The sequence below is a fragment of the Haliotis asinina genome, chromosome 2, assembly GCF_037392515.1.
Source record: "Haliotis asinina isolate JCU_RB_2024 chromosome 2, JCU_Hal_asi_v2, whole genome shotgun sequence".
Lineage (NCBI taxonomy): Eukaryota > Metazoa > Mollusca > Gastropoda > Lepetellida > Haliotidae > Haliotis > Haliotis asinina.
Window position 1 is genome coordinate 85,999,666 of NC_090281.1, and position 15,202 is coordinate 86,014,867.

General features: G+C 41.7%; 2 protein-coding genes across 2 annotated transcripts; one reads left to right on the forward strand and one right to left on the reverse strand.

Moving 5' to 3' along the window:
- Nucleotides 1-1,887: 1,887 nt before the first annotated feature.
- On the forward strand, nucleotides 1,888-7,609 carry LOC137272067 (neuronal acetylcholine receptor subunit beta-3-like). The gene is made up of 6 exons (XM_067804435.1): nucleotides 1,888-1,954; nucleotides 3,658-3,797; nucleotides 4,009-4,053; nucleotides 4,676-4,785; nucleotides 5,407-5,951; nucleotides 6,969-7,609. Exons 1-6 carry the CDS (start codon nucleotides 1,888-1,890, stop codon nucleotides 7,607-7,609), a joined length of 1,548 nt encoding a protein of 515 aa, XP_067660536.1.
- Nucleotides 7,610-8,381: 772 nt separating this feature from the next.
- Nucleotides 8,382-9,829, reverse strand: LOC137274502 (uncharacterized). Its single transcript, XM_067807722.1, has one exon. The coding sequence runs from the start codon at nucleotides 9,745-9,747 to the stop codon at nucleotides 8,560-8,562; it is 1,188 nt and encodes a 395-aa protein (XP_067663823.1). The 5' UTR covers nucleotides 9,748-9,829; the 3' UTR covers nucleotides 8,382-8,559.
- Between the last annotated feature and the right edge of the window lie 5,373 nt (nucleotides 9,830-15,202).

The window sequence follows — 15,202 nt, forward strand, 5'->3', positions numbered from 1 at the left end:
GAAACGCCGAAGTATTTGCACTTACGTTTACACCATCGGGTAGGAAAGTTAATATTCTACATGTCTCTGTAATTTTCGAGTTGTAGGTTGGACCAGTGTCGCGTGAACGTTCACCTTTAGGTCCTGTAAAAATGTGCGTCAGATTAAAAGCCTTGGCATCCAGGGGTTAGATTGAGTTAGTTCAGTTTTACGCCGCATTCAGCAATATTCCAGTAATATGGTGGCAGTTTGTAAATAATCGAGTCTGGACCAAACAATGCAGTGATCAACAGCAGGAACATCGATTTTCGCAATTGGGAACCGATGACGTGTCAACCAAGTCAGCGAGCTTGACCACCCGATCCCGTTTACAACAAGTGTAATCGCCTGTTATGGCGAGCATGGGCTGCTGAAAGCCTATTCTACCCCGGACCTTCAAGGCTCCAGGGGGTTAGAAGAAATCGTTACCAGATCACAAACTCACTGGAACATGAATCGGTCTACCCGGCAACATGTACGACTAATTTCATCAGCTTTTCTGTAGTTGTAACAGTAAAAGTAATCCCAATCTGTTACAATAATGTCACAGTTACAAAGTAAACAGATCGCGCAAGTGTAGTATGTGTACACTGTATATGGTGTTTTCTCGCCGATCAAAGATAATTCTTACGGACTGATCAGGGGCGGTACTACTGCCATTTATCAGAGCTGTGCAGGTCTACGAAACAGTGACGTTACAAGTGTTTTCGCAGTTGCGTTTACTGTGTGTAACAGTTACTGTCGGGAACTCTACATCTAAACCATGCCCCTTGCCTTATGGCATCCCCGAGTCGGTGCTGGGTTCACTGCTCCTCACCATGTACAGTAGTCATGTTAATTAAATGTTGCAAGATTAGTTTTCATAAATTCAGTAGAAGTAAATTTTTTCATATATTTTGCAAACATCTTGGAAATCCTCTTCAGCTACATGTACATATTTTTCTTTCATCCTTCCGTTGACTAGTTATCAAATGACGCCTGATTAAGTACCATACGTAAGTACAGTTTTAATCTAGTCCATAGACAGATGTCTTAAACCTGATTGGTGTGTCTAATATATGTTGTTTGAATAGTTGCTGTTTTCTTAATAATCATCGGAAAATTGTTTGGAAATAATGTATGCAGGTATGTAGCTGAGATGACTTCCCAGCTTGTAGGTATAATTATTGAAAGCAATTCGACCGAAACTGAATTTATGAAAATTATTCTTGAAGAGTTAATTAACAGGCACGTCTGTCTGAATTTAACTGATGATGAGTCACTTTTGGCCAACTGCTGTACATCATTCCTCTTGGTGATGTCTTCAGAAGTAATAGAATACCTCTCCAAGGCTACTCAGATGACACACCGAACCTTATTCCTGCCTGACCAAACCGCATTAGGGACTGAACTTGACAGACTAGAAATATGCTTTGATAAAGCTTGCAACTGGATGACAATTAACTTTCCTAAATTGGAAATGAACCCTGATTTTCCGTACTCACCACCAACCGCAGCAGAAAAATGTATTGGTGTCATTACGATTGCAGATTGCATGTGTAAAAATCAGTATTATAGAAACAATCTTTCATGTGCAAAAGGTTCCCAAAATACAGTATGATGAAAGGAAGACCACACAAGTACCGCCACTACATGCTATGTTGATTTGGTTTTAAATATCGCAACGCTGACGATTTACATGTTCGCCATGGACATCAACTCCAGAGGCAGTTGGGTTTACGTTACGCTGGTTCTCGGCTCCCTTTGCGCGCGCTACCTTGCGATATGTAGACGATGCCCAGCTTAGGATTACGTTTCTACGTGACGTTGGTTGCTATGACGTCATACACTGAATGACGTCACAAATTATGTCGCCGGTATAATGACGTGATGATATTGGGAAAATGGCTGTTTCTACTGAACTTGCTTCCCTGTCTGAATGCAGCTGCTACGCAAGGTAGGTCTTCAAATATTCACGATGGAGGGAAAAAGAGACTTTGACACCAGTTTATATACACCATACGCTTGATTAGAAAAAGTTTCAATTATTTCCTGACCTCAACACAAATGCAAATATGTAAATAGATGTGTACACCAACAGAGCACCGGATATCTACCAGCCATATTGTAGGGTGTCACGTCACCGTAGCACTAACACTAACCCTAAACCTTACCCTAAACCTAACCCTAAACCTTACCCTTAACAAAAGTAAACTCACTTGCTTTCAAAGATAGCGGAAGGTATCCGGCATTCTATGGTCGTATCGTACATATTTATTGCTGTTGTATATATCTTCTTTTGATAGAATCCAAGTGTGCGACATTTACACGGATGTATAAACTGAGTGACTATAATAATCCTGTGGAGGGTCGACGTGTGTGTTTTCCCACACTAAAAATCGTCGAAAGGTTTCTTATATGACACTTTTCAATTAATTCGTTCCAAACACTTTACTGGATTTTTTTTTAAATTCAGTGACGGCAGATTTGAGCACAGTAGTAAACAAGGTTAAATTAAGAAACTACATATGCATTTAATGTGATAAATATTTTGCCTACATGCATTACTAATGAGATTTGGTTAACGTAAATACTTTCTGTTTCAATTAAACTAATGATTCATAAGGACGGAGATCTATATATCCTGCCGGTAGTGCAGCTGTGTGTTGTGTGTATAGGTCCTTGGTTTCCAACAATGCAACTGGTTCGGATGCTTAGGCACGTTGGCTGATGTACGATTCCCGAGAGTAAGTTTATTGTGCTGGCAAGCAAAGAAACATGAAATGGTTAAAATTGGGATTCAGACCCAGATTCTAACGTCTACCGCACGCTCAAAGAACGCAACTAACCATAGCAAATCGACACACCTTTGACAAGTCGATAACCCGTCCACATTGGAAGATACAAGACGTATTTTTAGATTTAAATACTACAAGGGGTGTCCCACAAGTGGTCAATTAATCCAAATCTTTGAATGGTGATTATGACATGACGTCATCCATACTATACTGAGCATATATCATATCATATTGTCTGAGCGCATACCATCATCCAAGAGGTACCAAAAGAAAGATTGTTTTTCACTTTCTGCAATGTTTAAAGAAATATTACACCTCGATGTGTCGTGATGACAAATATCTCGTTAACCACGTTAACTACATGTGTGAAATTCTGGACATGTCTTTGTTAATGATTCCTTCAAAATAAAAAGGAAGCTATCCTAACATTGGACGTTGAGAATATAATGAGACAGACCGCTTTTGGGATACCCCTCGTGTCCCGAGGATACTCCCTGATTCGTAACTCCCAGTCCAGCTCCGATTCTGATATATTTGGCTTAATGTGTTTTTCTTATACAGTTCTTTTAACGGCTAAAAATATTACGACAGGTGACAGAGAATGCATTATGAAAACAAAATACATGGCAATAAAGGAAAAGAATCCAACTGTAACCTGCCCCACAGTCCCTGAACGTCATTACTTTCCCTTTACTGCCTAGTCCTCCCTGCCATGCTAAAGCCCTAAGTGAAGCAAGTCTAGATTACCTCAGGTTCTGAGTCTCCCAAATCACTGAGGTCCCTTTTCAAATTAAATGGGTTCACTTGTTACTACCTCTGCATACCCAGAGACTGTTAGTCTATTCCAACTGTTGTATTACAGTAACAAGCAACCTGACCACAGAGTCCCGACTCGTGGCCAAACTGACCAGCAACTATGACCCAAGGGTCAGGCCACGGGTCAATGCCTCGGAGGCGGTGGATGTGTCTTTGGCCTTCTACATGACAAGGGTGGACGTATTGGTTAGTTACTCTACGACTGTATTCGATATTTTGATATCGCGCTTTCCTCCTTGGGTTGGTATGTATAAAATACTTTGACTAATTCGCCTGAGCACCATGACATAGTAAAACACCAAGATGTGTAATTTCCTTTTATACCGTCAAATATTTGACTGAATCAGAACACAATTTAATACCTGTCCAGGTATCAGCGTCCTGTTCACACTTTCAGAGCATGCGGAGCGAGATGCTGTCGGTCACAGGTTGGATCGTAGTGGTAAGTAAACTGGGAATCAATCCATAAGCGTATTGTCATACTTCGTCCTGGATTCAAGGCGTTCCGTTTCTATGGGAACACTACAAGGTGAAGGTCATCCGTGATGGTCATCGTCGTCCTGGGCGTGGTGTGTGAACCATGGCGTACTGCAATGTAGTATAGTAATATAATATTGTGATAAGAAATGGTCGGGACCATAGAAACACTTTGTTATCTCAGTCGGTTCGTTTTCAGTGTGTTCTTTATAAACATGATCATAATAAATGTTACCATTATAGTCAGTCTGTATTGACATGGACCCGTGAAGGTCCCGGGGTAGAATATGCCTTCAGCTACCCATGCTTGCCATAAAAGGCGACTATGCTTGTCGTAAGAGACGACTAACGGGATCGGGTGGTCAGGCACGCTGACTTGGTTGACACATGTCATCGGTTCCCAAATGCGCAGATAGATGCTCATGTTGTTGGTAACTGGATTGTCTGGTTCAGACTCGATTATTCACAGACCGCCGCCACATAGCTGGGAGCGGCGTAAAACTAAACTCACTCACTCACTGTATTGACATGGGTAGCATGCACACAACAACGGGTAGAATATGTCCACAGTCAAGTGTCTGTTGTAGAGGTGGTATGACGACATCATACGATGGGATCCTGCTCAGCATGACAATATCACAAAGCTGCTGCTACCCACGTCCTCGGTGTGGCTGCCAATCATTGCCCTGGACAACAGGTGAGCCTCAGTGAGTAACTCATTAGTTTACGATTACCAACACTTGAGTGCTTGGTGTTTCCATTATAACGTGTTCAACAGGTCCTTATAAACTGTTCTTGGGTTATACCACTTGCTTGACACGACATTAGAATCCTTGTGGAAACGTCGCCTATACACAATGCTGAAGTTATATCCATTAAATTGGCCACATTCTTGTGTCGGAAGCCGAGTGCTAGGTGCTTTACAAGTAATTACATGTAGTATTGGAAACAATGACTGATATTATACCCTGAATGTACGTTTCTTGTACCTTGTAAACGTTTTCGGAGAAAACCGGGCACTTCATGCGAGGGTACGCCTTGTGTCTGTACGCAACCGGGACGAAAATAGACTCTCCCTCTCGGGTAGGGCCAAAGCGAAGCTATGATACCAGCATCAGATACAGTGCCATCAACTGACTATTTTTTGTTGGTTTAATTATTAGATACTATCAAACATGGACGTAAACTTTCTTTTGCCTGGCAGTTGAGCTGGAATACAGTAGTTATGCCAACAACAAAACTACAAACAATACACAAATCGGCCTTAACTTATTATATCGAGTGCGTTCCTTTTGATGAAAACAGTTTCTGCTTTCAGCGTCAACAACATAATCGAGAAGAGTTTCCGTGACAACTTCTACGTGCTCGTCTCCCATACCGGGCGGATGTCGTGGGAGCCGGCTGGGGTGTTCAGGACGTCGTGCGAGATGGACATCACACTGTACCCGTTTGACCGTCAGACATGCACGATGTACTTCTCCACGTGGGACTACACCGTCGATCTCGTGAACCTCACGTACGCTTCACCGGAAGTGAACCGGGACGCCTACATTGAGAACGGGGAGTGGGAGATCCTAAGCTCTAAAGTCGCGGAGGACAGATTCGCTTACCTCACCAGTCCGGAAGAGGTGTACCCGGAAGTTGCTGTCACCATACATATACGACGAAAGTCCACATACTACTTCATCAACATTCTGATACCTTGCTTGATGATGTCGTGCATGGTGCTGATGGTGTTCTACCTGCCGCCAGACTCTGGGGAGAAGGTCTCGCTCGGCGTAACTGTCCTCCTCGCCTTCTCAGTGTTCCAGCTAATGATAGCCGAGGACATGCCCACATCATCCAGCGCCATGCCCATATTAGGTAAGGATCATGAATCCCCCGTCAAGGTCTCCGGTAACGGACCCTTGTCGTAAATGGTAACTGACAGGATTTGTTTTGTCCTGATGCACTTACCGCTTTGACCGTCTACACAAAGAAATAAGGAGTCATCTGATTATAAGCCAAAACATGTGCTCTTAGCGTGAAAAGTACGGTGGGGTATTCTGATGATTAAAGGGTCCGCTCGTTACGTTTGATTGCCCACAAAGGTACAGTGTTTGAAGCTCACTCTTGCTGTATCCCGCCATAATATTTCTGGAACACTGCTAATAGCGGCTTGCAATCAAACGCACTCACTTTAGCATGAAATCACTAGACTATAACAGGTTTCTGTAAAACCTTACATACAGGAAGCACCGCCACTCACGTAATTTTGAGTAAAAAGCAAATACATAGTATGCATGCGTGATTACAATAAAGAATTTATCATGTCAAAACGTTGATTACAGAGCAGTCTCGTTGCCTGTTTACTGAGTTCCATCATATTGCGCAACTTAGTGCAATAACCAGTCCAGAAGTTTCAGGCGATGTCATTTAACTGAATGCATATATACTTATCAGTATGATCTGAAAAGTCTAAGCACTTGAATATTGCAATACTACCTATTTCTAATCCTTGAAAACACGTCGTACGCCGAGCTCTGACAGACGGAAACCTGTAAATCGTGGAAATCTCAAAACGAGCCTCTGCCACTAGAAAACTTTGGCGGCCTGGTATGGAACTGATTTAACATCAAACCCATTGTGCTTTACAGAACTACGCTGAGTAAGCGCCCAAAAAAAAAAAAAAGCCCAACACACAGCAGGTTTAACCATGCAGTGAGCCAATTGCATTGTGAATCATTTTACTTTTGTTTCGGTATGAAATTTAAATTGTAAACTTTGTTCGTAAAAAACCCAAACAAACAAACATAAAACCCAACAACAACAACGACAACAAATTATGGTCATGCTATAGGCAACAATCGCTACCTAACTGACATGTTACGTGTTTTGCAGAGGTGTACTTGCTGTGCTTCATGTCAGCATCAACGTTCTCCGTCATCATCTCGGTCCTGGTTCTGAACCTCCATCACCGGACCGAGTATACCCAGCCTCCTGTCTGGCTCCGTCGCCTCGTCCTCGACTTCCTCGGCCACTGGCTCTGTATGGGCACCAGGAGACAAACCACCGACGTCCACCCCATTGACCATGACGACCATTCCGAGCAAGTGGAAGCGAAGATCGACATCGACCCAGTCCCTGAGCCGACTACAAGCAGCAGTTACCCGAAGATCGTCCTGCCTGGTTCGCCCGTCGAATCCACTCATACCATCCACCCAACGGGCGGATTGCTTGGGGCGTCGTGCCAGAACTTGAGGTCGGGGGCGGCAATATCGGCGGTGAGACTGATTCGCAGCATCGCCAACATTGATAAGACGCCGAGCACGCAGTCCAAGTCAGCGTTCTTGTCCGCTGTTCGCGACGTGTACCAGGAATTGTACCAGACCCGGATGGCCGGCGAGGTGGAAGCGGCTTTGGAGAATCAGTGGAAGCAGATCGCGCGTGTAGTCGACAGGTTCTTCTTCTGGCTAACTCTGTTTATACTCATCGTGTCCACCGCCATTATATTTGATGCTGCGAGTCACAAACAAACATAACAACCATTGATGTCAGGGAATTCAGCTGATGTTCTGTACAGTGGCGTCTGTGGTCGTGATCGAATCTGGCACAAGGAGCTGAACACTCTTTGGCGTAACGATATGGTCCTTGGAAACCGGCTGGAGTTCAAGAAACTCTCGGTCTTGAATAGGTGTTATGCTAAAGGGATTCCTTTGTACCTATAATATCCGTCGGGTAGGGCGGTGGGGTAGCCTAGTGGTTACGTAGTCATGCTGAAGATCCGGGTTCAATCCCCCGCATGGGCATAATGTGTGACGCCCATTTCCAGCTGTGATATTGCTGGAATATAGCTAAAAGCGGCGTAAAATCATACTCACTCACCATTCTGTCAGGTAAATTCACTTGTTGCTCAAGTTACATTTGAAGAAGAGTGGGCGCTAAAAAGAGAAGAAATATGCCTAGTCAAAAAACACCTCATCATTAAGTCCATTGTCCATTGTCAAGGCTTGCAAGCTCGTGTTCAACGTTGCTGTGTATAGAGTAGTGTACCAGTAACTATTTGTTCGAATCCCAAAAACCTCTGCCTCCATGTCTCTGGAAATAAGCAGTGTAGCGCTTGTCGATAGTTTGCATTACGTTCGATGCCGATTTGGACAGGCAGTTCATTAGGTTAACAGAATGGGACATCACGCAGCTCGATCTGTATCACCACAAATAAAAGTACAATACGTTTCTTATTGGGCCGTCATACTGACCTCTGCTTTGGTGATAACGGGATTGTCAATGACGACAACAACAAACATATTTGGGTGTTTTTTTCCCTTAATAACCAAAGCCTGATTTATTCACAATGGAAAAATGCGTATTTACAAGAATATCATAGATATCTGATATGTCAACTTCACAAACAAATATGAGACAAACAAATATGAAATCACAATTACCGCATAACCTTGTGTACATTCATGTTTGGCATCACTTTGGTGTATCACAGTTCATCTTTGTTTAAGTTTGGACCTTGGTAATCTAACCCATATTCCCTCCTCAAGCCGACCAACACTTTAAAGGGGCGGCTTGTGAAATAGCTCTGCATGGTTCGTATGATATCCTTTCTGGGAACGTCAAAGTCGTTGTGCGTGACTGCACCCTCATAGAAGTCCACCGTCTCCAGCACCGCCTCCTCCCAGGGGGTGGGATCCCAGCCCAGGACGTCTACCGCCTTGGAGATATCAACCGGACCCTGTTGCACGGAGGGGAACAGATACATTGCGTCCTCCCCGGTGTGGGTCTTTATCGTTAGATCCGACATGTTCAGCGCCATTTTTATGTCCGTCAGAACGTCAAGTAAAGATTGCGTCTCTCTGAAAGCCAGGTTGTAGGCCTGATTTAACCATTCCGGATTAGCTTGCAACAACAATCCAATAAACCGAGCGACGTCTTGTGAATAGACCAAGCTGATGGGCTTGTTAAGAAATCTTGCGGGGACGGATACTGGTTTTTCAAGATATTTTGACAATTTTATCCACATTTGATAAATCCACCAGCGGTAGGTATTGTCGCGCGGTCCTATGACGTCGGGGAGACGTAATGCAACATATGGGAATCCTCCATTTTGGCGCTGCTTTTCGAGTTCTTCCTCGCACTGCAACTTCCGATGTCCATAATCATCTTTTTCCGCCAGCGCATTCCGCACTTCTTCGGAATTCGGTCTCACGGCGTCAGTCTCACGAGAAGGTTCAGAATGATTCTTTTCACAAACTTCATACACAGAATCAGAACTAATGTAAATATACAAGCTTAAATTATCTTTCAGCAAATCCACAGCCTCTGTTACAGCAAACGGGTGATATCCACTGAAATCCACCACGACATCAAATGATTTCTTCCCAACCAGTTCAACAAGGTCGTCGCATTTACGTAGGGTTACCCCTCGGTCACAAGATATATGTTGTACACGAGGCTTGATGGTGACGACGGAATCCCAGTACCAGTTACCCCTGTTTACTATAGTAATCACGTGGTCAGCCTCCAACAAAGTCTCCACCGTGGCAGAGCCCAAGAAACCATTCCCGCCGAACACAAGAATATTCTTAGGACTCACATAATCTATGTTGGGTTTCGCATGCACGGCACACAGGGAAAATAGAACAGCCTGCACGTAGATGAGACACGACATTTTACCGAGAGCTGTCAAACTTGGTCAAGTCAGCGTCCCACACAAACTCGCTCCTCCATCCCTCGCGCCATCTTGAAATTCGACACTCGGTCGTCTGCTCTTGTGTTTCCGGACGTGCGAGGCCCACTATGGGTTCTGACATAGTGCGTGTAGGAACGTAGTGAATGAAAGTCAGAAGACGCCAGAAGATGGTGTGAGATTTGAAAAGGATACGTGTGAATCATATTTTGTAGATTGATAACACTGCATCAGGAAATCATCAATGTGAAACAGTTCATCTGTCTCACCTTTTCACTGAAATACAAGCAGTATATGCAAATGATTGAAAACGGTTTAAATCTAAATCGTAAACCAGAAGTCACTGTCTTCTGTAACCTGATTATTTGAAATGATCAAATGATTTGATTCCCGAAACCTGCAAGACTATTCGCTGCGTACTGACACGTAGAAACATCGCAAACAATGGTGATCTTTTTTAATGTATCTTCCCGTTACATTACTAACCCTCTAGGTGCGCTGATCCGGACGGTCCAACCTTAAACTGACAGCGCATGTCCTGTGCGTGTAACTATCACACATATCACTGGGAACGTTCACGCTGGTGGTGGTGTCGTTTTGTTGACGTTTTGCAGTTGGTAATTTACGTCTGGCACTAGATGTCTCAGTATTACACATTTAAAACTGCAGTGTATTTTCATTGTATATGTACTCAAATCGTCTTAGTAGTACGGTCGATATAGCTGCATTCATGGAATTCACTAAGGTGGGGGAGCTGATGCGATGCGGGAAATGTGAAACACAAAGTCTTGTTATGTAAATTCATTGGGTCATTCATGATGGGATTGAGATTTCTGACAATACAGATACTTAGCAGGTACAGAGGAAGGTGGGAAACAATGGTGAAGTAATTGTAAAATAACAGCAACGGGTGAATTATGGCAGTTATCGCCTACATGTAGCCAACTTTCAAATGAGATAAATTGGGCTTAACTAAAATCCCTAATGTAGTTTTTCATGTCTGTAACAGTTTGTGATGCATGAAATATTATTTCACTGTATAGATAAATAATAAATAAAAATATTGCAAATTTCTCCAATGACTGATTTTACGTATCCTCAATTGAGTGTATAAATTAAAACGTTTTAACGAAGGAAATAATATTAAAATATTGATTTATTAAATATACTAAGCAAAACTACCATTAGGTTAAGTACATATTCAAGGGCACTTTCCAGATGTTATTTTTCATTACACACCTAAACAATACACATATTCATATTGATAATAAATTTCAATCTCTAATATGATAAATGGTACTGTTAAATGCTGTCAGCATCGAATGGTTTACATTTTCCTGCAGTGTCTACATACATCTTGTCTTCACAATGATCAGATTATTATAATAGTCATGAAAGAGCTCATATTTTATTTTTTAGACCAGGCTCTTTTATGTTTTGTTGCACTATATTGATTTTTCAAATTTTAACACAAATATATCATTAAAGTCAATATCTTTTCCCACTTTACATTGTATTTGCACTGTACAATGTTGTAAATCTATCTGATTCTTTGTATGCTGGTGCATGTATACTTTAATATTACATTACACATGCATGACTTTATTCAGTCATTGTACATTGTACTGTTATTTGTTATAACATAAAGAAATGCATTAACATATCTTCATGTAATAATTGTGGGGTTAAATGGAAATTTATATCATGTAAAACATATATTTGATAATAAACACATTTTCTGTGTTTATTCCTAACAAACAGACATAACCTAAAGTTTTCTTTTAGAACTGTTTCTGAAAATCAGAAAGTTAGATAGTTAAAGTAAGATAGCAAATATTTCGTCAATTTAGTGTTACCATAACAAGAAACATATGAAATGCCATTTTATGATTCACATCCTCTTGTGTGGTCAGAATTATATGCAGTTCGTTGTGAGAAATCTCTGTAAATATGTTAAGAGCTTTAAGTTGTGTTAAACTTTTGTAAGAAATGAATCATAAAATTCACATATATAACAGGACTCACAACACTGACTGGTGGACATATATTACGAGGGGTAAATATTCAGATTTTCTTTTACGTTGAGATCAGTGGTAGTATAGGAACTATTTGTAAGATTTTAATGTGGAAATAGTTATTACTGTTGGGAATAACACAGGGTTGATAACGTATAAAAAAGAATTTTCATTATTTCACAGATGCTACTAAACCCGAGACTTGATCTGTCTCGTGTTCTGTCGTAGGAAATGCCGCGACAATATAGCAACTTTTCATGGCGTTTTCCCTGATATCTTCTATCGTGTCAATTCGTACTGTATTTGGAAACGATGCCTTTCTAAACTAAAAATCAAAGCAAAACATGTGTCAGTTAATGGCTTTTCGTCGTAAACGATCGTTTTTCTCAATGAAGGTGACCGCGGCAACGCGTTTGCTGGGTCCTGTCTTTACATGTAGCAAGTTGTCGCAACGCACTTTGAGTAGGGAACCAGAACGGAAGCAAGACGTTTGACCGTCGCTTATGTCATTTCAAAAGGAGAGTTATCTCCCCTCGCAACATACAGATCGCCCATTTTTTTGTTGTGTCATCAACAGTGGTGATGTCATTCAAATCACACTGTGATGTAAAGTTAGAATGAAGTCACACATGAGCAACTAGAGATGCTGCCACGGGAACCCACTCAAACGGCCAGCTGATGACACTTCACTGCTGTACTCGTACTCGATGTAAACGAGTGCAGACTGTAACCCCCTTTGGTTTACCTTTTTGTTTACAATGTCGATAAACATCATGTGCTGGCCACTTTCCAGGTGTTATTGAGTATTTGAAGCCCGGGAATATTTCATTTGAAACCTCCGGCTGACGCTGTCGGTTCCAAATGTATTCCAACATATGATGTTTATCTCCTAATTAAAAGGTAATACCTAAACGATAATGTGTACATAGAGAATGTTACCCAAGTGTCTACTGATATCACATTATACACGAGAAACAATTTTTCCTTTATCAGCGAGTGTTGACATAACTGTTATCAGCAGACGTGAGGGTGAGATTATGTTTATCATTCAAAATCTTCATTAGTTTTCATTGAAAAATGTAACATCTCTGAGCACAGCACTGTCATTAGATCTGCAGTGCAACGATGTCATAGCATTGTGACGTCAAGTTCATAACGTCATAGTATTGTGAGGGCATTGTGCAAAATCTACTGTCAAAGCGATATCTCCAAGGAGATATCGTCTGTTCTCACACAAGCGATATCTACTGTGGAATACAGTTTTGGATGATAAATAGAGCTCTACGCGTTCGGTTTTAAATCAAATTTAGATCTGTTATAATTTCGTTATATACCTCTGATTTTCCAACACAGTATGTTTATCTCCTATTTCTGCACTCACCGGAACTATCTTAAAGTGTGGTTAAATAAAAATTTACTTATTTTTCCTGAAAGGCATGTCCGTGGAAAACACGTTGGGTAATCTGATATTAACAAATATGTGTCAACTATATACTGAGTTAATTTTAATGTTTATGTTATGGTAAGAGGCATGATCCTGGACAAAATACGTTTGAATAATCTGATGACTATTCGTTACAGCACAAATTTCAATAGGGACACATGTCGTCAGTCTGAGGTCTCAGGAGCCGCAGCTGTTTAAGTCACGGCATGCAGGACTAATATTTGCATAAATGGGACCGCCTCTGTGGTGTAGTGATATTCACAGTCCGCCCCTAAAGCTGAAGGTCGTGGTCCTCGTGGTATTTGCTGGTCCCTGTCTGGCGCTCTGCATTAATGGGTACAAGAAGGACTGGTCGGCTCGGAATCGGTACAATGTGTCTGGTTTGGGTATTCAGCCACACATCCACACACATGTACGATAAAATATTCTAAAGTACGATGTTAAACTTATTTCACCTCGCAGATATATGTTTGGGTACGTAGCTGGTCGGCAATGCAGTGGCAACTCGAGGTCTGTTTGTACGGGGACGGTCATTTGTTATACACCTGTTAGGTTGCAACGAGCTGCAAGCCATGATATCTTGCTCAGACTAACATTCAGACAGAAGAATGCATGAAATTTCCTGCATGCATTCTTTCAATGGCGATGTGCCGTGTGTCGCAGTCAATTGCAAGACGTGACGTTGTGATTTAACATTGACACCCCTTTCAAAACGAATGCCATTTTCTGAAAGTAACCTGGATCTTTACTGCCAGACAGTGAATGCTCTTTATGTGGAAAGTTACAGCAGGAAGGTATTTTCTGTTGCGTTGCGGCAGTGCCGTTAATCCTTGTTAAAAATCTCATTAAAAAATCAACATTTTCAGGTTAAATAGATTTTGTACTTGTGTAAAATCATGTTATCAACACTTTTGATACATATTCTGACGATTGTTGAACACAATAGGTAATTAATGGATTTCTTAAAATACAAATCGCCCATGCGTTTCCATTTCGGGATAGTATATTTAGTTTGAGTTGTTTGTATCAGATGTTTGTCGTGTATTTTGAGACATTGTCAGTCTGCCCTAATCCCTTGTAGAAATGTAAATAAGAGTATTTACTGATAAAGGGCCTCATTGGAGGATTTGCAGAAAAAGATGGTAAATCATTATACCAGTAGCAAACTGTCTCAAATCTTTAAATCAATTTATACGATGCCTCATCAAATACTTGCAGATATCAGTAAATGTGACCATGTCCCTTTTACAAAATTAATTGTTTGATAGTACATCAATATCAAATCAAATCACGAGAATCGTACTGTGATTATCTGGGATAGAATTGATCAACAACCTATTCTCGTGTCCATCTCGTGAAGATCCGGATTAGAACTTGTCTTTAGAAACCCATGTTTGTCTCTCCCTCGTGAAGATCCGGATTAGAACTGGTCTTTAGAAACCCATGATTGTCTCTCCCTCGTGAAGATCCGGATTAGAACTGGTCTTTAGCAACCCATGATTGTGTCTCCAGCGTGAAAGTCCGGATAAGAACTGGTCTTTAGCAACCCATGATTGTGTCTCCAGCGTGAAAGTCCGGATAAGAACTGGTCTTTAGCAACCCATGATTGTGTCTCAAGCGTGAAAGTCCGGAGAAGAACTGGTCTTTAGCAACCCATGATTGTGTCTCCAGCGTGAAAGTCCGGATAAGAACTGGTCTTTAGCAACCCATGATTGTGTCTCCAGCGTGAAAGTCCGGAGAAGAACTGGTCTTTAGCAACCCATGATTGTGTCTCCAGCGTGAAAGTCCGGATAAGAACTGGTCTTTAGCAACCCATGATTGTGTCTCCAGCGTGAAAGTCCGGATAAGAACTGGTCTTTAGCAACCCATGATTGTGTCTCCAGCGTGAAAGTCCGGATAAGAACTGGTCTTTAGCAACCCATGATTGTGTCTCAAGCGTGAAAGTCCGGATAAGAACTGGTCTTTAGCAACCCATGAT